This window comes from Ailuropoda melanoleuca, chromosome 17 (assembly GCF_002007445.2).
Source record: "Ailuropoda melanoleuca isolate Jingjing chromosome 17, ASM200744v2, whole genome shotgun sequence".
NCBI classification, from domain to species: Eukaryota; Metazoa; Chordata; class Mammalia; order Carnivora; family Ursidae; genus Ailuropoda; species Ailuropoda melanoleuca.
This window is the reverse complement of record NC_048234.1, coordinates 10,124,701-10,148,676: the sequence shown is the minus strand read 5'-3', so window position 1 is coordinate 10,148,676 and position 23,976 is coordinate 10,124,701. Positions and strand designations below refer to the sequence as shown.

The 23,976-nt window shown below is 45.4% G+C and overlaps 1 protein-coding gene across 2 annotated transcripts in view; it reads left to right on the top strand.

Annotated features, from left to right (window-relative positions):
- PIGL (phosphatidylinositol glycan anchor biosynthesis class L) overlaps positions 1–13,370 on the top strand; it is a 74,628-nt gene extending 61,258 nt beyond the window's left edge. Inside the window, exons 4-7 of one of the 2 annotated variants that reach the window (XM_002920864.4) lie at positions 2,196–2,263; positions 4,406–4,437; positions 5,917–6,050; positions 12,810–13,370. In XM_002920864.4, coding sequence (XP_002920910.1) covers positions 2,196–2,263; positions 4,406–4,437; positions 5,917–6,050; positions 12,810–12,908 — 333 coding nt within the window. In that variant the 3' untranslated portion in view covers positions 12,909–13,370. The remainder of the gene's footprint in view (positions 1–2,195; positions 2,264–4,405; positions 4,438–5,916; positions 6,051–12,809) is intronic. The other variant, XM_019801390.2, reaches the window with a different exon arrangement.
- Positions 13,371–23,976: the final 10,606 nt, after the last annotated feature.

Here is a 23,976-nt window from a genome sequence, read left to right as displayed (position 1 = left end):
AAATAAATAAATAAATAAATAAAATCTTTAAAAAAACAGAGTCACTGTTGCAACGTACAAATCTGTAAAAGTCCAGAGATCTGGATGCAATTCACTGTTGCAACGTACAAATCTGTAAAAGTCCAGAGATCTGGATGCAATTCCGCTCAGACCTCCTTGCGACAGAAGGAAAGAGGGAGACTCTAGGAAGATGCAGGATGAGGAAGAAACAGAGACCTAGGAGAATTTCAAAAGTGATTGAGCTGAGTGCCACCGGGCCCCAAATCCCCCCTAACCTAGGGAATGCTCTCCAGCATGGCCAGGGTAATGACTGGCCCCCCTATTACACTCTACTGACAGCAGCGGGCCTGGAGATGAGACGCTCTAGGCTTTCCTGTTGTACGTACACAGTCGTAAGCATTTCCGCATGCTGTTGTGTCTTCACCTCAACCCCGGGAGGAAGGCAGAGCAGGTATTGCTTTTCTGATCTTGCAAATGAGACGACCAACAAGTTGAACCTTGAAATAACTTCCAGCGGTGGGGTTCTGTGACCCACCCAACAGCAGGGGGAGGGGTTAAGTAGGGTCTGAGGTAAGAGTAGACTTGAGTCAACATTGTGTTCCATGCAACAGTGGGATCAGAACAGGTAACTTGAGTTAACACGGTTTCACGTTTTGTTTTCGGGTTTTTGTTGTTTTTTTTTTAAAGCAGGCTCTGTGCCCAACATGGGGCTTGAACTCACAACCCTGAGATTAAGAGTCACATGCTCTACCGACACAGCCAGCCACGTGCCCCACGGTTTACGTTTTTTAATAGACTGTATTTTTTAGAGTAGTTTTAGGGTCACAGCAAAGTTGAGCAAAAAGTACACAGAAGCTCCCTGTCCCCCACAATTTTTTACGATCGATAAACCAACACTGACACATCATCACCCCTGAGTCCATAGTTTACATGAGGGTCTATTTTTAGCACTGTGCAATCTACGGGGTTTGACCATTGAATAATGACACGTGTCCTTGATTCGCTTTTTATAACCCTTTAACTCTTTTTTTTTTTTAATTTTACATTAGGAAGAATTTTGAGCCTGCAACTTTAGAGAGAATAGTTTAATGAACTTCCATGTTCCTATCACTCGGCTCCCGTAATTATTAACTCACAGTCAATATTAGTTTCATTTAAACACCTGTTCACCTCCCCCACCTCCTCTATTATTTCGAAGCAAATCTTTGGCACTGTATATATATATATTTTTTTTTTTTTAAGATTTTTGGGGTGCCTGGGTGGCACAGTTGCTAAGCGTCTGCCTTCAGCTCAGGGCATGATTCTGGCGTTCTGGGATCGAGCCCCACATCAGGCTCCTCCACTAGGAGCCTGCTTCTTCCTCTCCCACTCCCCCTGCTTGTGTTCCCTCTCTAGCTGGCTGTCTCTATCTCTGTCGAATAAATAAATAAAATCTTAAAAATAAAATAAAATAAAATAAAATAGGAAGACCAATGGGGAGGTCCTTCTCAGCCTATACCAATCCCAGTTGTGGTCCCTTTAGTCCTCTTTCCTTGGAGACAGCTTTCCTCTTTCCACTACCCCTAACCAGCCACTCCTGTTCCTTTTTCTGAGTCCCTGTTCTCTTTTTTATATTTCTTTTTATTATCCAAACTAACATGATTATTATTCAAACTAATTTGGGTTTTTTTCTTAATCCATCTGTGCAGAAATGAAATGTTGGAACCCAGACTAAGCTTATCATTAATAAGTAGATAGTAAATAGACTTCTGTGATTTTAATTTTAACCCCAGGGCATGGTGGACGTTGTCCCTCAAAGCCTTTGTGCCCTCAGTAAGGCACAAGGAAAAGGGGCCAAATAAATCAGGCAGCATCTACAAGAACGAAGTTCACACAGCAGCCAGCCAGGAAAACGAAAAGTGCTAATAAATGGCCAGGTAGATAAGAAACCAAGATACTCTACCCAGGTTTCTATCATGACCGAATTCCACTCTGCTCCACTGGCCCGGAACAAGAGTAAATAGTAAAACCCACGCACACAGTCCACACAACTGGCCAACGCAATGGTTCTATCCCACTGATCCACTCCGAACACAGAATTGGAAACATTTCAGGGTTCTGAGTGCTCCTTTTCTTGCCGGGGGGATGGGGATGCTATGTGGAAATTGAGGCGGAGAAAGAATTCAGTCAGGAGTGACCACCCTGTTTCTCTACAGGTGGTGACTTTCGACGCAGGAGGAGTCAGTGGTCACCGCAATCACGTTGCTCTGTATGCAGCTGTGAGGTACGACTCTGCGTGTTGGAGGTGGGAGAGGGTCTGTTCATTTGCTCAGGGTGATGGTTTCTGAAGCGCTTCCCTGCCCCCCGCCACTGTCTGAGCCTCGTGGAACTGACCACTGAGGTACAGAGAGCCAGTGTTGGCCACATTACTCACTACATCTCACCACACCCTGTGTGTGAGAAATCCCTCCCTAAGTTGTCTTATTATTATCGTTTTGTCTCCTCAACTCCTACGGAAAAATGGGGTAACATTTTATTTCTCTCTTTGCTTTGGCCACAGAGAGCTTTAGGGCCAAATTCTCAACCCCATGTAGTACATGGGGGAGATTTGAAGGACTGAGTTCTGTAAATCAGTGTGCCTCTTGGCTTCATCTTCTTTTTCTCCCTTTTTTAAAAGATTTTATTTAGTTATTTGTCAGAGAAAGAGAGAGAGAGTGAGCACAAGCAAGGGGAGTGGCAGACAGAGGGAGAAGCAGGGTCCCCACTGAGCAAGGAGCCTGATGCGGGGCTCGATCCCAGGACCCCTGGGATCATGACCTGAGCCAAAGGCAGACGCTTAACTGACTAAGCCACCCAGGCGTCCCTTTTCTCCTTGTATTCTAATTTCTTTTGTTATCTTCCATTGTACATTTTGTACACTATATCACCTCTTTCTTTGGAGAAGGAAGATATACATATGTAACAGGAAAATTTTTGTTCTTCTTAGTCACTCTATTTTACTGATAGGGATCTGTATTTTACTGGTAAAAAAAAAAATGCACCTCAAAGATATTGAGGGACTTACAAACATATACCATGTTTCCCACCCTCTAGAGGAGTACTTCTCCCGGGTTCCCTGAGTGGAGGAGTGGTAGACCTGGCCCAGGCCCTGGGGAAGGAAAGGGGCAACTTGAAGTGAAGGACTTGCTTTAAAACCTTCTTGTAAACATGCCCAACATTCTCAGACTAGAGCAGTGAAATATGTGAAGTTAGAAATGATCTCACCTATCATTAAGTCCAACCACCTCATTTAACTGAGAAAGTGAAGTGGTTTTTCCAGCACTGCCAGGCTGAACAATGGCAGAAGTAGGACTGGAATCCATTTCATAGGAGTATGTGGTCTGTGTGTTGGTGGTGGGGTGGGACCACTTATCCCATCTTTCTCCATCTCTGCTTTCAAACAAAAGCAGGCGAGAGAGTTGGAGTTCATTGCTCTTGGATTGGCCTCACATTCCTTTAAGGCAAGGAATATAGAATGGCCTTCACTATGCGAAGATGGGAGCAGGGGAGGTTGAAAAGAAGAAAGAACTATTAGGGAAGAAATATCAATGAATATTTTAAAATAGTCTCCTGTCACACTCACATTACAATTTCAAAAGAGAAAAACTTTGAAGAGTACATTGTCGTTACCTTTATGTCTTAGGTGCAAAGCTTGGACCAGAGCACTTCATAACCATTGCTCAGCCCCCAGATAGGCTGACCTTGGGGAAGGTGCCCACCCTTGTCCCTTCAGCTGTAGCCAGGTTTCTGGGATTGCAGACCAATGGCACACCAATGGTGATTGATACAAAAGAAACTGCCCAGAAACCTACAGAGGGATCATAGGGTCTGGCAGGCCTTACTGCTATTGGGGAGGAAGAAATATTCCTCTGTATAAGGTTCCTCTAGCTAGACTAAGAATTAAATTCCATGAGAGATTAAAAGGAGAAAACAAAATTTAGTTTCGTCCTATGGGTAATCGACACAAACATGAAATTCCAGAGACTGTCAGGCAACATGAGGTTTGTATGTCATCCTGAGCTCAGGAGCGGGATGGGAGTATACAAGGAGAGGGAGACCATTAGCAGGAAGGTCATAGGAGATGTTTGGAAAACAGAGGTGGCCCTGTTATGCACATAAGTGTCTTAGGTGAAAAGGAATCTCTACGACTAGTTCTCTTCCTGGTACAGGCCCCCTTTCCAATGTAAGTTTAGGTGGTTGGGGGGGGGGGTGCAAAGTGGTTCTCCTGAATTTGCTGGGTTTTGATTGCTTTTAACTCAAAGTAATCTACATGCCATCATGGCCGGTGTTGGAGAGGCCTGCCCTTGACCCCTATACTCTGAAGGCTCTTCCTGTTAACTGCAAAGGAATTCTTGCTCCCTGTCACTCCTGTCCTTTCCTCCACCAGGACCCTGCATTCAGAAGGGAAGTTACCTAAAGGTAAGTTGTCTCTTTTGCAAAAGTCTGCTAGTTACTATCCCTCTAAGAAACTTATTGGGTGAAATTTGTAAATATATGGAGAACTGCCCTAGGTCAAGCCAAGGTGGGGCTGGGGAGGCTGGGCCACACTCTTTCTGACCCCGCTCACTGTGTCTGTCCGCGTGGGTCCTCAGGCTTTAAAACCAGATTGTATCCATTGGGAAATGCCGTGCCAGCCAGGCAGCCTCTGGGTGTGAAGGGAAGCCAAATGTGTTAGAAAAACAGAACCAATAGGAGATACATATATAAAAGAGACTTATTATAAGGACTTGGCTCACACAAGTACAGAGGCTGAGAAGTCCCACAATCTGCCATCTGCAAACTGGGGCCCAGGAAAGCTAGTGGTGTACGTCAGTCTGAGTCCAAAGGCCTGAGAAGCAGGAGGGCCAGTGGTGTAAATCCCAGTCCAAGGGCAGGAGATGACCAGTGTCTCAGCTCAACAGTCAAGCAGAACAGAACAGATTCGCCCTTCTTCCACCTATTCTTCTATTCAGGCCCTCAGTGAATTGGTCCATGCCCACCCAGACTGGGGAGGGCAATCTGCTTTCCTGAGTTCACTGATTTAAATGCTAGTCTCATCCAAAAACACCCTCCCAGGCACACCCAGAAATAATCAGCCAAATATCTGGGTACCCTGTGATCCAGTCAAGTGGACACTTGAAATTAGGTGCCCACCCTTGTCCCTTCAGCAGGCCTTGCCCGCTCATCTGTCTAGCTTTCTCCCCAGGTGGGTCTTTTTTTACCCCCAGTGGTCTTTCAGTCTGTCCATCTAAACTCACATCCCAGCCCCCAATTACTTAGCCAGGCTGTAAATGGGTGCTTGACGGGTTAACCTGCTTGAGTTAGAAGGTGTTTGACCCCTCCTTGGCCATTTACTGTGTGACACCGGCGCTTAACTCTCTGGACCAATTTCTGGTCTGTCAGTGGGAATAGTAGACATGCCCCAGGAGTGATCTGAAGTTGAAGCCTATGAAAACACAGCGGAGAGTGTTCTTTCTGAGCGGGCTGATATCAACCCTGTAAGACAGGCTCCCACACTGTCCACACCACTTTAGAGATGAGGGAACTGAGTCTCAGAGAGCTGAAGGGACTTTCCCAAGTCTGTCAGGTCTTGAGTGTCAGAGCAGAAACTAGGTCTCTTGCCTCCCACTCCTGAAATTCTGGTATTCATCACCTTTCCCCTGACCTTGAGGTAGCCAGTTTCCAACCCCTAGCAACCAACCTTATCTTGCTAGGGCTTGTCGTGAGTAGAGGGGAGCCGGCCACATGTTCTGTGGCCCTTTCACTCTTCCTGTCTGGGAGAATGATGAGCAAAGAGCAACTCCGTGGCCACGGTCCTGCCCTGCCCTGAGCCCCAAGGGAGGGGGAGGGTGCTCTGGAAAAATCTGCCTGGAAGCAACTAGACTCTTCACTTCTCCCCTCTCCGCTTCCCCCAACCAGGGTGCTCCGTGCTCACCCTTCAGTCGGTCAATGTGTTGCGCAAGTACATCTCCCTTCTGGACCTGCCCTTTTCTCTGCTTCATACCCGGGATGTCCTCTTCGTGCTCACCAGCAAAGAAGTGGCACAGGCCAAGGTGAGGATTGTGAATTCCCAGCCAGCCTCCCTCCAGATCTGTGTCCCAGAGGCCCCCCGGCTCCTCACGACCCCTATGCAAAGACCTTGCATAGTGGTTCAGCATCTGAGTGTTGGGACTATCCCAGCTAGACCTTGACAGTCATAGATTATCAAGGACTTTCACCCTTTTTTCTGATCATAAACAGAACACATGCTTTTTTAAAAGTAAAAATACATGCTCGTTGTAGAACATGTAGAAATACTTTATATAAAAGCATCAAGAAGAAAATAAAGATAATCAATACAAATTACCCTGAATGCCACCACTCAGAGATAATCATTGTTAATATAGATGTATTTTTTAATGGAATCACATGGTGCCTACTGTTTAAAACCTGTTCTAACAAGATTATGACCATTTTCTTCTATGTCATGATGCATTAGAATTGTAATGGGTGCCTGCATTCCACGGCATGGAGGTACATAGAGGAACTCAGACCTGCCAGGAACCTCTGTAGAGAGCCAATAGGATAGACCACCAGAGGCTTATTTGCCTATTGAGGAAATGTCAGGCCCAGTGAAGCCCTCATAGCGAAAACTCTTAGCTGTCACTAGGGCGGGTGATTCTGAAAACCATGGAGTTAAGGACCAAGCAGTTAAGGAGAATTGTTCCAATCTGCCTCCTGGTGTGACCCCCAGTTGCCTTAAGTCTACCAGGGAGGGAAGAATAGCAATGAGTAAAACTAAGAGAACTGAGGATAATAATAATAATTATTATTATTATTATTTTGCTTAACTTTATTTTCTGGACTGTCTGCAATAAACATTTATACCTACTAAGAGGCACTTTGCTAGATACTGAGAATGCAACACTGACCAGAAACGTGAATTCTCCTTTGTTTTATTTGATAGCTCATTCATTTCTGTTCTTTGTTTTTGCCCTTCTACTTTATTCAGGTTTTACGTTGTTACTTTTTTTTTTAATTTCTTGGACTGAAAAGGTTAGCTTTTTTTCTGTTTTCAATCATTTTTTAAAAGTACTCTCTAATACTATTAATTTCCCTTGAAGTATTCCTTTAGCTGCACCCGACAAGTTGTGATACATGCTTCTACAGTCACTCAGTTATAAGTAACTTATAGTTTCCGTTGTGAGTTCCTCTTTAATACACGAGGCTTTTAAGGGTGTATTTTAGAGTTCACAAATGCATATGTGTGTATATATAGGGTCAGTCCTCATTATCCGTAGGTTCCATATTTGTAAATGTGCCCACATGCTAAAATTTACTTGTTACCCCAAAATTGATACAGTCCTTTTGTGGTCATTTGTGGACATGAGTATTTGCAGGGCAGTGAAAAGCTTTAAGTTGCCACCAATGAACACATGCAGGTTCCCAACTGAGGTTGAACAAGGTGCCCTCTGCCTTCTTGTTGCAGCTCTCATATGGCGAACAAGTATCCTTCCCGTTGTGTATTTGGTGCCATATTGTTCTCATTTTTGTGCTTTTTGTTGATGATGTTACTGTTTATTTATTTATTTATTTTTTTAGATTTTATTTATTTATTTGACAGAGAGAGACAGCGAGAGAGTGAACACAAGCAGGGGGAGTGGGAGAGGGAGAAGCAGGCTTCCCGCCGAGCACAAAGCCCGATGCCAGGCTTGATCCCAGGACCCTGGGATCATGACCTGAGCCGAAGGCAGACGCTTAACGACCTCTTAATGACTGAGCCACCCAGGCACCCCTGATTTTACCGTTTAAAATGTCTCCTGAGTACGCCATTCAAGTGCTAATGATTCTAAGGGCATGAAAGTTGTGATACCTCTTACAGAGAAAGCATGTGTTTTAGATAAGCTTGATTCATGCATGAGTTATAGCCCTATTGGCTATGAATTTGGTGAATGAATTGATAACATAATATTAAATAAGGTGTCTTTAAACAGAAACACACATAAAACAAGGTTTTGTGCTGATCAGTTGATGCGAATGTTGTGACCAGAGGCTCTCAGGAACCAAAACCTTTATTTCCCATAGGAACAATGATGCAGTATTGACTAATTCAAGTGTTTGAATAACTTTATAGAACGTAGCTACCAGAACAAGAATCATCCTATAGCCTTTTTATTGTTGATTTAGAATTGAATTGCTTTCTGGTCATTACATGGGGCTTGTGTTGTACTGGTTTGGTTTGGTTTTGTTTTTTGTGGGGTTGTTTTTTTTTTATATATTTTATTTCTTTATTTATTTGAGAGAGAGAGAATGAAAGAGAGAGCATTGAGGGCAGAGGGAGAAGCAGAATGCCCGCTGAGCAGTGAGCCCGATGCGGAACTTGATCCTGGGACCCCAGGATCATGACCTGAGCCAAAGGCAGTCGCTTAACCAACCAAGCGACCCAGGCACTCCTGTAATACTGGTTTTTAGAAACTTACTGAGAATTCCTTAGTGAATGACCTACTTTATGATCAGTTTTTGTAAATGTTAACATGTTTATCTAAAAAGAATGTGTGTGCTCTACTGACTGCATTTCAGATTCTAGATATAACCAGTAGATCAAGGTTAGTACATATTTCGGTCACAACTTGTACATTCTTTTTTTTTTTTTTTTAAAGATTTTATTTATTTATTTGACAGAGAGAGAGACAGCCAGTGAGAGAAGGAACACAAGCAGGGGGAGTGGGAGAGGAAGAAGCAGGCTCATAGCGGAGGAGCCTGATGTGGGGCTCGATCCCAGAACATCAGGATCACGCCCTGAGCCAAAGGCAGACGCTTAACCGCTGTGCCACCCAGGCGCCCCACAACTTGTACATTCTAACTACTTTTTAAACTTTTTGATCTATTACTTTATGATGCAAGTATGAGGTCTCCTACCCTGAGTTTGCATTTGTCCATTTGTCTTTGTGTTGGCTTTATTTGTGTTTGGTGCACAAAAGATCAAGGTTGTTATATCTTCTTAGTAGACTATTCCTTTTATTATCCTATGTCTCTCATTATTAATGGTTTTGCCTTAAATTCTATTCTGATCTTAACATTGCTGTAATGGCTTTCTTGGACTTGCATCCACTTGGCTCATCTTCTTTAAATACCTTTGTTATTTTTTTTCTTTAAGTTGGCTCCACACCCAACATGGGACTTTTTAATACCTTTATCTTTAAACTCTTGTTGTCATTTTCATTTTTTAATTTTTAAAAAATATTTGATTTATCTATTTGAGAGAGAGAGCACAAGAGTATGAGTGCGGGGAGGGACAGAAGGAGAGGGAGAAACAGACTCCCTGCTGAGCAGGGAGCCAGCATCCGCCTCGATCGCAGGACCCTGAGATCATGACCGGAGCCAGAACCAACTGGCTTAACTGACGGATGCTTAACTGACTGCACGACCCAGGTGCCCTGGTACTGTACCTTACAATATCATTACTGATATACAGTAGATTCCTGGCCCTCCCTGTTTCTTATATCCTGCATATTACCCCGGGTTCACTTTTTGCTGGTGCAGATTCTTCAGCAATTTTTCAGTGAGGATCTAAGGAAGGCAACTTCGCTTAGCCTTTGAGTGTTTGCATGTCCTCTTCTGAATGAGTCTAGCTGTAAATAAAGGTTTAATTTGAGCTATTTTCCTTCTGCATGTTTGAAGATGTAACTCCCGTCCTCATCCTTTGGCAACGGGAGCCCACTGTCAGCGTGATCTTATTACTCATGTGCAGTTAATCTCTTTTATGTTAACTTTTAAGATTATCTTTGTGTTTGGGGCATCTGGGTAGCTCAGGTCATGATCCCGGGGTCCTGGGATCGAGCCCAGCATCGGGCTCCCTCTCCCTCTGCCGCTCCTCGAGCTTGTGCTCTCTCTCAAATACATAAAGTATTTTTTTTAAAAAGATCATCTTTCTGTTTCTGAGTTCTTCAGTCTTATTACAGTACGTGTAGGGTAGCTTTGTTCATCTTTATTCTGCTTCACACTCTCGAAGTGGGGACCCTTGTCTGTTGGCACTTCTTCAAAATCCTCACCTATTATCTCTTCCAACAGCCCTTGTGTGACGTTCCCTCTGTTCTCTTCCTGGATTCCTACTGAATGTGCACTGAGGACTCTTAATCTGTGCTTTGTGGCTCCTAATTGTTCTTTCACATCTGTTCTCTGTTTCGTTTTCATTTCCAAAATTTTTCATTTTTTCTTTTATGTCCACCTATTGTTTCACTTCCTTTTCTTTTTAATTTCATAATTTCTTCTTCATTAAGGTGGTTTTTCTTCTACTTAGCTCTTTGAATGTCCAGAATGTAATTATTTCAGTCCCTGATGAAGTGGGGTGGGTTTTTTTTGGAGTTTTTTGCTTTTTTTAAAAAAATTAATTTATTTATTTTAGAGAGAGAGAGAGAGCTCGCAGGAAGGACAGAGGGAGAGGGAGAGAGAATCTCAAGCAGATTCCGCACTGAATGCAGAGCCCGACATGGGGTTTGGTCTCACGACCCTGAGATCATGACCTGAGCTGAAGGCAGAAGCTTATCCGACAGTCACCCAGATGCCCCACCTTTTGATATTCTTGATAAATTAAGTAAAAACAAACAGGTTACAGGGGCACCTCGCTGGCTCAGTCGTAAAGCATTCAACTCTTGATCTCGGGGTCATAAGTTTGAGCTCCACATTGAACACAGAGTTTACTTTATTTTTTTTTTTAAGATTTTATTTATTTATTTGACAGAGATAGAGACAGCCACCGAGAGAGGGAACACAAGCAGGGGGAGTGGGAGAGGAAGAAGCAGGCTCATAGCGGAGGAGCCTGATGTGGGGCTCGATCCCACAATGCCGGGATCACGCCCTGAGCCGAAGGCAGACGCTTAACTTCTGTGCCACCCAGGTGCCCCTGAACACAGAGTTTACTTTAAAAATAAATAATTAAATAATAAAAATATTTCTAAAATAATCATGTATTACTTGTATAATTCAATAAATTTGTACTAACTCTGACTCAATCATTTTAATTTGGAGGACCTTATCCTAAAGAAATGAGCAAAGCTGTATTCAGAGATTTATGAGCAAGAATGTTCGTATTTTATGATAGTCATGATTTATGAGAGTCAAAAAAGGAACTAATATTGAGCAGATGAATGATACAGTACTGGACAACCAGCAAAATCATATCCTTGAAGGAAATTTAGTGGAAATGCTTCAAGTTGGGGGGCGGATAGAAACAGTTTTGATATTTTGTATTCCATTGGAAAACTAATAGAAAAACAGTTTGTAAAAAACCATTGACAATAAGTGCCTGTTTTATTGAATGGGTGCTGAAAAGTCATTGGCAAGTTAGGGGACCTAAAAATTAGACCACTTGGGGCAGGATGATGTAGGAAACCCATGTGACTTGGCAGCTGTTACAAACAGACAAGTCAAGTGTGTCTGGACTACAAAGTTCATCCCTTCTCTCAGTGTTTTTCTAAACTAAACATTTTGGGGATGTGCCTGGGTGGCTCGGTCAGTTGGGCAACTGCCTCCACTTGGGTCGTGTTCCCGGGGTCCTGGGATCAAGTCCCGTGTCAGGCTCCTTGCTCGGCAGGGAGCCCGCTTCTCCTTCTGCCTGCCCCTCCTCCTGCTTGTGCTCTCTCTCTCTCTCTCTGATAAATAAATAAAATCTTTAAAAAATAAAATAAACATTTTGTTTTTACTATGGTCTTCAAAATGTGAACACTCTTCTGTAAGTTTTCACATCCATTTCGTTTCTGAAAATGCTTTTAGTTGAAAAATTTAGTTGTATGTCCTGTTGAAACAATGCTATATAATATTTTGCCTGAATACATCGTATGGTGATATTAACCTTTATCACTGACGGCTTGTGGTTATCGTAACAGGTGTATTTACGTCTCTATAGCCACATGCGTTCTGACAATGAATATAAAATGAGTTCTTGGGGTGCCTGGGTGGCTCAGTCGGTTAAGCCTCTGCCTTCCATTCAGGTTGTGATCTCAGGGTCCTGGGATCGAGTCCCGCGTCAGGCTCCCTGCCCGGGGGAGGGGGAGTGCTGCTTCTCCCTCTGCCTGCCACTCTCCCTGCTTGTGCGCTCTCTCTGACAAATAAATAAATAAACTCTTAAAAAAAGAAAATAAAATGAGTTCTTTACATAAAGATCTTCAATGATAATAGCTCTGAGAGGCAGTTTACTTTTGGTACTTAGAGCAAAACAGGCAGGAACCATTTTTATATGTTATATCTAGTTACATCAGTCACTATGATCTGTGGTTTAAAAGCTGAACTACGCTAGGTCTGGATAACAAGACAGTAAACATTGTGGCGAGGAGAGCCCCATACGCACGTGTGCTCGTTGGTGTGAATGTGTCCATGTCTTCTGTTTTCTGCTCCTCCTCTTCCTCTTCCTCCCAGCTTACCTAACTCAGAGGACCTCGAGCATAGTATTCTAGCTTGCTTCCCATAAACCCTCCCCGGACGTGTGATCTGTGCCACGTAGCGGAGCAAGGTCATTAAGAACGTGGGCTTCAGAGTCATTCACGTGGCTCTGGCTCTGGATGCCAGCTGTGCTGTCTAAATCAAGGTCATGCACGAAGACCACCATGTGCTATGGCCGCCATTAGCCTCATGTGATTGTATCACTGGGTTGTCAGTAAGAGACAGGACAGGGGAGGCAGCGATCGGAGGCCCATCCAGAGAGGTTTGCGCGTCCCGGGGGAAGCCGGAATAGGCTACAGCATGAGATGTGCTCGTGGGAGGAGGGACTCCAGGTGAGGAAAGAAGGCCTGAGACGGTACGTGCGTTCCATGACTGGGCCTCTCTGCTTCTCCTAGAGAGCCATGTCCTGCCATCGCAGCCAGCTGCTCTGGTTTCGCCGCCTCTACGTGCTCTTCTCCAGGTACATGAGAATCAACTCCCTGCACTTCCTCTGAAGCCTTGAAGAGTCTTCTGATCCAAGGAACGCAAGGAGAAGCAAAGACTGGAAAGCCTGGGGCCGGGCCTTGAGCTGGCCGATCACCCTGGACCAAAGGAGATCCCCTTGTGGGGAGGCCTTCCAGGGCTCTGCGGGCCCGCGCTGTGAGGCTCTAACGAAAGGGGGGCCATGCAGGCCAATGGGTTGTCCCAATGTTGGCTTCTTCCTCTGGGGAAAAAACCCCACAGCAGCACAAGCCAAACAAACCCAAGGATGATAACAGCCAGCCTGCTAGCTTCTCACGTTCTCCTGAGAAACAGGTTACATAAAGGCACGATGTAGGTCAGGCGCCTAGCACAGACCTGCTGATTGTAAATGCTCCGAAACGTGCTCTGGAATCGCTGTGCAGGTGCCGCAGGCGGTATTTTTATGTTGTTTCCAAAGCAGGCTCGCCAAACACACACACACACACACACACACACGCTCGCATGCACACGGTCTGTATATTGAATGAGTTCAACCATGACTCCTTTGATTGACGTTGTGGCCTCTGTATCAGACTTGAATCCAGGGGAAGCTTCTCTATTTAACATCACTGTCGTTCAATTGACTGGGGCTCCCAGAGTCCGAACAGCAGGCCCAGCATCTTCTCCTGAGACTGTTATGATGGGGGCCCAGCCCGGAGGAGCTTGCGATCAAATATCTCAGCTCCCCATCTTTTGAGGGAAGCAGGAAATAGGAAGGGAAATCTGGAACAGTTGTGTGTTGTTGTTGCTGTTGTTGTTGTTTTTTTTTAAAGATTTTATTTATTTATTCGACAGAGATAGAGACAGCCAGCGAGAGAGGGAACACAAGCAGGGGGAGTGGGAGAGGAAGAAGCAGGCTCATTGAGGAGGAGCCTGATGTGGGGCTCGATCCCGTAACGCCGGGATCACGCCCTGAGCCAAAGGCCGATGCTTAACCGCTGTGCCACCCAGGCGCCCCTGTTGTTGTTGTTTTTAACACTGAAAAAACTGGTGTCTTAAAATTGTGCTACAGACACAAGCCATCTGAGGGGTCTGGGTTGGAAGCTACTCCCAAGGTCCCGCCAACAGTCCAGGGAAGTGGCCTGAGGCAGGGACGCTCAGGGGTCAAGGGCACAGGCACATTCTGCTGTGAGGCCAGATTTACTGGCCACGTAGCCATGGACAAGGTGTGTAACCTCTCTCTGACTCAGTTCTCTCACGTGCGGAATGGAGCGCAGTCCTGGTACCGAGCTCAGAGGAGATGATGCCGGGTAGGCGGCCGGTAAAGGGTGTGGCGCGCGGTCAGGGCTTGGGAAAGATGAGCCGCTGGTGTTCCCAGATGTACGGAATAAGCAGGCCTAATGCAGAGGGACTCGCTGAAGTTGAAGTCCTGACACAGAAAGGACCTTGGTGTGCATTGTCCAGGGAGTGTCCTCTCTGCCCGGCAGGCGGAGGAAGGCCTGTGTTGCTGTCTCCATAGCAACAGGTTAGGGACCTGCTCTCTTGAATGCCTCCTAGAGGCCAGATGGGACCAACCGAGCTATCAGGCCCTGAAGCTGGAGTCGAAATGCAAATCTGGTTATCTGTCTACTTAAAATCTGTCAGTCAATAGCTCCTAATAGCCTCCATAGAAACTGTGAAAAGAAATAGCCCCTGATGCTGGTTGGTGGGGGGGCGGGGGGACAAGTTGCCTCCCGTCCTGCTCCTGAGAAGACAGGCACTGGACCAGCCTCTCCGGACTGCAAGTCTCCATATGTATTAAGACCTTATAAAATACCCAAGCCCTGTGACCTAAGGACATACTTTAAAAATTAAAATTATAATTATATATACAAACATCATCCCGGTATTATTTATAATAGCACAATGAGAAAAATCCAGTGACGCAATCATATTTAGTAACAAGGAAGAGTGTTTACAATATATTAAAAATATTTTTTAAGATTTTATTTTTATTTATTTGACGGAGAGAAAGTGAGCACAAGCAGAGGGAGCAGCAGGCAGAGGGAGAGGGAGAAGCAGACTCCCCACTGAGCAGGGAGACCAATGTGGGGCTCCATCCCAGGACCCTGGGATCATGATCATGACCTGAGCGGAAGGCGGACACTTAACAACTGAGCCACCCAGGCGCCCTGATACATTAAATTTTAGAAAGCAGGTTAGGAATGGTACAATCTCATTTTAGTTAAATAAACATACATACACATATAAATATGTGTGTGAATACAACTACATAAAAGTGTATATATAGAGAGAGATATAGAGATATATATCCAAAAGGTAATTATGGGCTGCCTGACTAGCTCAGTTGGTAGAGCATGGGATTCTTGATATTGGGGTGTCTTGAGTTCGAGCCCCATGTTGGGTGCAGAGCTTGCTTTAAAAAAGGGGGGGCGGGGCGCCTGGGTGGCACAGCGGTTAAGCGTCTGCCTTCAGCTCAGGGCATGATCCCGGTGTTATGGGATCGAGCCCCACATCAGGCTCTTCCGCTATGAGCCTGCTTCTTCCTCTCCCACTCCCCCTGCTTGTGTTCCCTCTCTCGCTGGCTGTCTCTATCTCTGTCATATAAATAAATAAAATCTTTAAAAAAAAAATAAAAAAAAAAATAATAAAAAAGGGGGGCGCCTGGGTGGCGCAGTCGTTAAGCGTCTGCCTTCAGCTCAGGGCGTGATCCCGGCGTTCTGGGATCAAGCCCCACATCAGGCTTCTCCGCTAGGAGCCTGTTTCCCTCTCCCACTCCCCCTGCTTGTGTTCCCTCTCTTGCTGGCTGTCTCTGTCAAATAAATAAATAAAATCTTTAAAAAAATAAAAAAAGAAGTAATTACTAATTAGTAAGTTTATCTTCCTAAAATGAACATTTATGATTTTAAAGGATTTTGTTCTTTATGAGTAGTTTTGATGTGATTAAACACTTTTGATATAATGTAAAGCTTAAAAAATGTGTACAGCCGGGAATGCCTGGATGGTTCAGTCGGTTAAGTGTTTGACTTCAGCTCAGATCATAATCTCAGGGTGCTGGGATCAAACCCCACATCAGGCTCCCCACTTAGCTAGGAGTCTGCTTCTCCCTTTCCCTCTGCCCCTCCCCCCTGCTTTTGTGTTCTCTCTTTCAAATGAATAAATAAAATCTTTTTTTTTAAACGTGTTTAGCCACGTTAGTCTCAATTCTGTACAGAAATGATTCATTAAAGAGAAGCTAGCTATTTATACACTACTGACAGGCATGCAATGTTAGAGACTCTGTGGAGAGCACGATGGCAATTTCTAGTAAAGTTACATACCCTCTGATCCACCATTTCCACTTCCGGTAATTTACACGATAGATTTACGTGTGTCAAAGGGACCCTGAAACACTTTATAATAGTAAAATACTGAGCCAGGCCAAATGTCTATCAATTAAGGATTGCCGAAATAAATATTGGTACACCAGTAAAATAGATACCATGAAACCATTCAAAATAATAAGACAGTACACTGATACAGAAATATCACCAAGGTATACTATTAACTGGAAAAAAGCCAGAAGCCAGAACTGTTTGGAAACGCAACCATTTGTGGGGAAAAATACATAAATATGTCTACACATCCAATTGCATGTAAATAAATGGGATATTTCTGGTAACAGTGCTTGTCTGAAAAAGGAAATTGGGGGGGGGGGGAATGGAGATCTTTTTTTGTCCCTTTTGAATTTTATACCATGCACATATATTCCCTATTCAAAAACACTTTCAAATCTTAGAAGTCATCAATAGTTGTTGCTTCGGAGTGGTGGGATTGGAGTTATTTTCTGCTTTTGTTTTATTGCACATGCCGGCTGTTTTTTTGGGTTTTTGTTTTTTGTTTTTTTTGGTAAATAAATTAAGTAAAAGTCTAGGTGGAAATGAAAACAAACCAACGTTTTTATTTCCTGGGGCCCGGAGCTTGACTCTGGTCCCCGATGCTGGAGGGCAAGCTCCCCCTCCCTGGCTCTCTCCATCCCAGCACCCTCTGGGCATTGCAGAGCCTGGGGCTCCTGAGAGGCTGCCGGCTCCCCTCGGGGTTCCCCATGGGAACAGAGCTAGGTTCTCCGTGGTGCCTGGAGAGAGCACTGGACAGCAGCACTGGAGGCAAGGATGCCCCTCAAAGCCACCCTGGAATAGCGTCTGCGCTCAGGTTAGGGAAAGGTACCCTCCGAGGGCAGCATAGCCCTGGGGACATTTGGCAAGAACGCCTCTGTGCCCATTGTCAGAAAGCAGTCCTTCCCCCAGGCAGACAGCCACCTTCACCAGAGCACTAACAGCCAGCCGGGTGACAGGGTGAGAGGAGCTTCGACTACCAACTCGGCCAACTGAGTCACGCACTTGTATAGTTAACAACCTGCGAAACTGTACAGCAGCCCTGAAGCCTAGAGCAAAGATCAGATGTTCGTGGTTTCTTCAAGTAGCAGGGCAAGAAAAAAAGGAAGTAAGGGGAGGAGGGAAGGAAGCGGCCAACCACACCACACACACACACACACACACACACACACACACACACACACACGATCTCAACTAAGAATTCCCTGGGAAGCGCTGTCTCTACTAGTCCAGAGTCCTGGGAGGCTTGCTGGTTCAGGGCCAGCAAGCTTCTCCTGCTCTCTGCGGCTGGGAGAGCGTTACCCCGTGTCAGAGAGACCTGCAGGCCCCTCACACTGGCTTCAGAGAGGGCCGGTGCTTTGCCAGTTCTCAGCCCTGGCCCAGAAAGGCAGAAACCACCTGTCCTCCCACCGCTCACTGCTTTGCGGCGGCTGGAGACCAAGGGTGAGCAGACCCAGTCCGAAAGGGGAACCCTCTCCCAAGGGGGCTCCCAGGAAAGGAAGTCCCACCCCGCAATGGGCAGCCCTCTCCAAAGGAGCAGTTAATGGGAGACTTCATCAAAAACAACAAGAGCTCAGGCCCTGCCCCAGACAAAAAAAAGGATGTTTCTCAGGAGTGGCCAAGTTAGTAATCTGGAATATCGGGCAGAAGACATACCTCAGAACCCAGAGGGCGGTTAGCTCGGAAATGGAAATCATGATGGAAAAGGGACTTGAAAAATACATCTTAGGAAAAAAAAAAAAATCCAGGAGACCTAACGTGTGAATAATGGGAGTTCCAGAAGGAGAAGTAGTTACAGATGGGGGAAAAGAAAGGAGAATTTACATAATCGGAAAGAGACTTGAGTCAGTGCATCAGAAGGGCTCATCCTATTCTAGCCAGCTGTGATTTTTTAAAAAAGATACACACGGGGGCGCCTGGGTGGCTCAGTGGTTGATTTCAGGGTCCTGGGAAGGCGCCCCGCCAGGCTCCCTGCTCAGCGGGAAGCCTGCTTCTCCCTCTCCCTCTGCCCCTTCCCCGCCCCCGCGCCCCCGCTGGTGCTCTCTCTGTGTTAAATAAATAAATGAAATCTTTAAAAAAATAAAATAAAAAGATGCACACGTGTGCTGCAAAATCCTAGATTTCAAGTGGGGGAGGGGATAAAAAATATTGCAAAGGTCTCCTCTGGGTGCAAGGGAAAGCTCTGGAGGAGAAGCATCTTGAAGACAGACAAGTCCTGGGCTCCGTCTGGGTTGGGGGACAGGAAAGGGCACCAGCTGCAGCCCCGAACACTGTAGAAGCCCCATTCACGAAGGAGAAAAGAGGAAGAGAAACTTAGAAGCCTGCAAAGTGAAAAGAGAAACAAAAGACAGGAAACAAAGCATAAAAATGTAACAAATACAATGGAAATGATACAAAAATAATCAAATCAGGTATCAGTTAATTCAAAAAAAAACCTGAATGGGCTACTTTTCCTACCAAAAAGGAGTACGAAAACAAAATGTAGCATCTAGAAGTGACAAAGAAGCTAAAAATAAAAGGATGAGTCACCCACCATGTACCAAGTAAAGGCACACAAAAAGAGTGACAACACACGTCCAAGCATCTAAAAGCATTAAACCTGGGGCGCCTGGGTGGCACAGCGGTTAAGCGTCTGCCTTTGGCTCAGGGCGTGATCCCGGCGTTGTGGGATCGAGCCCCACATCAGGCTCCTCCGCTATGAGCCTGCTTCTTCCTCTCCCACTCCCCCTGCTTGTGTTCCCTCTCTCGCTGGCTGTCTCTATCTCTGTCGAATAAATAAATAAAATTTTAATAAAAAAAATAAAAAAAATAAAAGCAATAAACCTTCAACAATGGGGATATTTTAGACCGGTACCAGAGTCACTCCACGAGAAGATACGCACCAAATATCACAGCAGCCAGATACGTGCAACAGACTCAGAAATCCACGTTCTTCGCTTGATTTTTTTTTTTTTTTAAGATTTTATTTGGGACGCCTGGGTGGCTCAGTCCATTAAGCGTCTGTCTTCGGCTCAGGTCATGATCCCAGAGTCCTGGGATCGAGCCCCATGGGCCCCCTACTCAGCAGGGGGTCTCTTGCTCCATTGCCCTCTGTCGCTTACCCTCCCATGCTTTCTTGCTTGCGTTCTCTCTCAAATAAATAAATAAAATCTTTTTAAAAAATGGCTTTCAATAAGTTTATAAAATGACCCGAAAAACTCTACTTAGAAACCAAGAAACATTCTCCAAAATGACCTCCAAATCAAGAGAAAATTACAAATTATCTAGAAGTTAATAAAAATTACACTTTCGTGAGGCACCTGGGTGGCTCAGTGGGTTAAGTGTCTGCCTTCAGCTGCCTTCAGCTCACGTCACGATCCTGGGGTCACGTCGGGCTCCCTGCTCAGTGGGGAGTCTGCTTCTCCCTCACCCTCTGCCTACCGGTCCCCCTGCTTGTGCTTTCTCTTAGTGTCTTAAATAAATAAATAAAATCTTTTTTAAAAAAAATTACACTTTGTACAGGACCTATATTCAGGTAAGTTGTACTCTTTTGTTTTTTAAGAAGATTGAAATTAGTGAACGATGTGATTCAGTTTAAGGAAATCAACAACATAAACCAAGCAAAAGTAGCAAGAGGAATTTAATACAGATGAAAGAGAAAAATAAAAAGCTAGTGGAGGGGCGCCTGGGTGGCACAGCAGTTGGGCGTCTGCCTTCGGCTCGGGGCGTGATCCTGGCGTTGTGGGGTCGAGCCCCACATCAGGCTCCTCCGCTATGAGCCTGCTTCTTCCTCTCCCACTCCCCCTGCTTGTGTTCCCTCTCTCGCTGGCTGTCTCTATCTCTGTCAAATAAATAAATAAATAAAATAAAATTTTAAAAAAGCTAGTGGAAAGGTAAATAAGACTTCTTTGAAAAATCAAATAAGTCAACACCCGGCAGAGCCAATTCAGAAAAGGGGAACACGCAAATGCTATTATTAGGAACAGAATGGATATTGCAGCCACAAAAATGGAAAAGACAGAAAAAATTATAAGAGATGTTAACACAAGTCCATGGCAACAAAATTGAAAACGTGCAGGAAATGGATGACTTCCTCGTCGATTTTGGACTACCGCTGAACTCTACCATCATCGTGTCATAAATAGGGCCCAAGCATTTCAAGTCCATAAAATCTGGGGTTGCATCACTGCAAGGTTAAGGAAAACCAGTACTTTTTAATCTTCCCAGGACTCAGCATCAGGCCGCACAGCCCTGTATTATCAGGGTTCCCAGGAGGGAGGGACACCCGTGTAGCAGGAGGCTTAGTGCCAACTGCAAGGCAAGGGTGGGAGGGAAGCGGGATAAGCCAGGCTCTGTGTGGGGTTTGGACCCCAGGACACACTGATGGTGGCTGTTCCCTTCCACCGGAAAGCCTCATGCTGTTCCCTTGCGAAGTAAAAAATGCTCTCCAACTGAGCTTGTCCCTAACAGGTGGTCACCTCCAAATCCCCTTCCACACTCACACTGCAGCACACCTTGGCCGGCCCACATGTGAGACTAGGGACTAGGCAGGAGACAAGAGCTGGATTATAGCCAGCGGCTGGGCCCCTCATTCATGGAATGCTGTATGACTAAAATGCACTTTAGAAGTAAAAGAGAACAGACCCAATAACCATAGAAAATTTAGAAAGGTAATTATAATAGATTTTTTAAAAGATTTATTTATTTGAGAGAGAGAAAGAGAGTGGGGGGAGAGGCAGAGGGAAAGAAATCTCTAGCAGACTCCATGCTGAGCCTGGAGCCCAGTATGGGGCTCGATCCCATGACCCTGTGATCCTGAGCCAAAGCCAAGAGTCAGATGCTTAACCAACTGAGTCACCCCGGTGGCCCTATAGATTTTTTTAAAAGATTCATTACTGTGATATTTGGTATGGTGATCTGTGATAGTGATCTTCGATGTCACCACCATAATTATTTTGGGACAACCACAAACCGTGCCCGTGTAAGATGGTGAACTTAATACATGTTGTGTGTGTTCTGACTGCTTAATGACTGGCCATTCCATCTCTCACCCTCTCTCTGGGCCTTTTTAGTCCCTGACATGCAACAATATTAAAATGAGGCCAAGTAATAACCCTACCATGGCCGGTAAGCATTCAAGAGAGAGGAAGAGTCGTATGTCTCTCCCTTGAAATCAAAAGCTAGAAAGGATAGAACTTGGTGAGGAGGGCGTCTCAGAAGCTGAGCCAGGCTGAGCGCTGGGCCTCTGGCACCAAAGAGTGAGCTAAGTTGTGAACGCAAAGCGAAAGTTCTTGAAGGAAAGGAAAAGTGCTATTCCAGTAAACACACGAATGGTAACAAAGCAGGCTTTGATGTGGAGAAAGGGTTAGCGGTCTGGAGAGAAGGTCAAACCAGCCCTAACATTCCCTTGAAGCCAAAGCCTCACCCAGGGCAAGGCCCTGATGCTCTTTCATTCTGCGAAGGCTGAGAGGTGAGGAACTTGCGGGAGAAAAGTCTGAGGTCAGCAGAGGTTGGTTCAGGAGCTTTAAGGAAAGAAGCCGTCTCTATAACACAAATGTGCAGGGCGAAGCAGCAAGCGCTGACATAGAAGCTGCAGCAAGTTCTCCGGAAGATTCTAGATCTTCATGAAGATAATACACTACACTGAACAAAGATGCCATCCAGAACTTCCACAGCTAGAGAGGAGCAGTCAACTCCTGGCTTCATAGGACAGGCTGATGCTCTTGCTAGGGGCTCGTGCAGCTGGTGACTTTATGTTGAAGTCAGTGCTCACTGGCCACTCCCCAAATCCTAGGGCCCTTAAGAATTACGATAGGGGCGCCTGGGTGGCGCAGTCGTTAAGCGTCTGCCTTCGGCTCATCAGCTCAGGGCGTGATCCCAGCGTTCTGGGATCGAGCCCCACATCAGGCTCTTCCTCTATGAGCCTGCTTCTTCCACTCCCACTCCCCCTGCTTGTGTTCCTTCTTTCGCTGGCTGTCTCTATCTCTGTCAAATAAATAAATAAAATCTTTAAAAAAAAAAAAAAGAATTACGTTAGATCTACTCTGCCTGTGCTCTATCAACGGAACAAAGCCTGGATGACGGCACATCGGTCTACAGCGTAATTTACTGGATATTTTATGTCCACTGTTAAACCTACTGCTCAGAAGATTGCTTTCAAAATATCACTGCTCGCTGACAATGCACCTGGTCACTCCAGAGCGCTGATGGAGACGGACAGTGAGATTTAGGTCATGTCAGGTCTGCTAACCCAACATCCACTCTGCAGCCTGTTGATCAAGGAGTCATTTCAACCTTCGAGTCTTCTTATTTAAGAAATACACTTCAGGGGCGCCTGGGTGGCACAGCGGTTAAGCATCTGCCTTCGGCTCAGGGCGTGATCCTGGCGTTATGGGATCGAGCCCCACATCAGGCTTCTCCGCTATGAGCCTGCTTCTTCCTCTCCCACTCCCCCTGCTTGTGTTCCCTCTCTCGCTGGCTGTCTGTATCTCTGTTGAATAAATAAATAAAATCTTAAAAAAAAAAAAAAAAGAAGAAGAAAGAAAGAAATACACTTCATAAGGCCCCAGCTGCCATAGGCAGTGATTCCTCTGATGGATCTGGACAAAGTAAATTGAAGACCTTCTGGAAAGGATTCACCATTCTAGGTGCCATTAGGAATATGTGTGAGTCATGGGCAGAGGTCAAAATATCTACATGAACAGGAGTTCGGAAGAAGTTGATTCCCACCCTATGGATGACTTCGGGGGGTTCGAGACTTCACTGGAGGAAGTGACTGAAGACGTGGTGGAAACAGCAAGAGAACTAGAAGCGGAGCCTGAGCACGGGACTGAACGGCTGCAACCCCGTAACACTTGAGCAGGTCAGGGGCTGCTTCTTCTAGATGAGCCAAGAACATCGTTTCTTGACGGAATCTACTCCTGATGAAGATGCTGGGAAGACTGTTAAAAGGACAATAAAGGACATAGAATATTCCATAAACTGGGGTGTCTGGGTGGCCCAGTCAGTTAAGCCTCCGACTTTTGATTTTGGCTCAGGTCATGATCCCAGGGTCCTGGACTCGAGCCCCGCATTGGGCTCCCTGCTCAGCGGGGAGCCTGCTTCTCCCTCTCCCTCTGCCGCTCTCCCGCTACTCATGTTCTCTCTCTCTCTCTCTCAAATAAACTAAAAATCTTTAAGAAAAAAAAAAAAAGGGGGGGCGCCTGGGTGGCACAGCGGTTAAGCGTCTGCCTTCGGCTCAGGGCGTGATCCTGGCGTTATGGGATTGAGCCCCACATCAGGCTCCTCTGCTATGAGCCTGCTTCTTCCTCTCCCACTCCCCCTGCTTGTGTTCCCTCTCTCGCTGGCTGTCTCTATCTCTGTCAAATAAATAAATAAAATCTTTAAAAAAAAAAAAAAAGAAGAAGGTTAAGATGGTCAATTTCATGCTATGGGTATTTGACCCCAACTTAAAAAAAAAATCAGAAGCGGATTTACCTTAAAAAAAAAAAAAGAGAGAGAGAGAGAGAGAGACTCCAGTGATAGTCCCCCAATTCTTCCCTAACCAGCCCTCTCTCTCCTCGGAACTCCTTGGGCTCGTATCTTCACAATTCACGTGGCTTTCGACCACACACCATCTTATCTGTTTCCTGACGATTCATTTGTTTTCTCATCTCTCCCCGCCAGTTTGTTTGCAAACATTTTAACAGCAGTGAACAAATACCTCCGATGAAATGTCTGGCCTCAGAACCAAAATCAAAGTGCAGAGAAAATGACAGACCACAGTAAC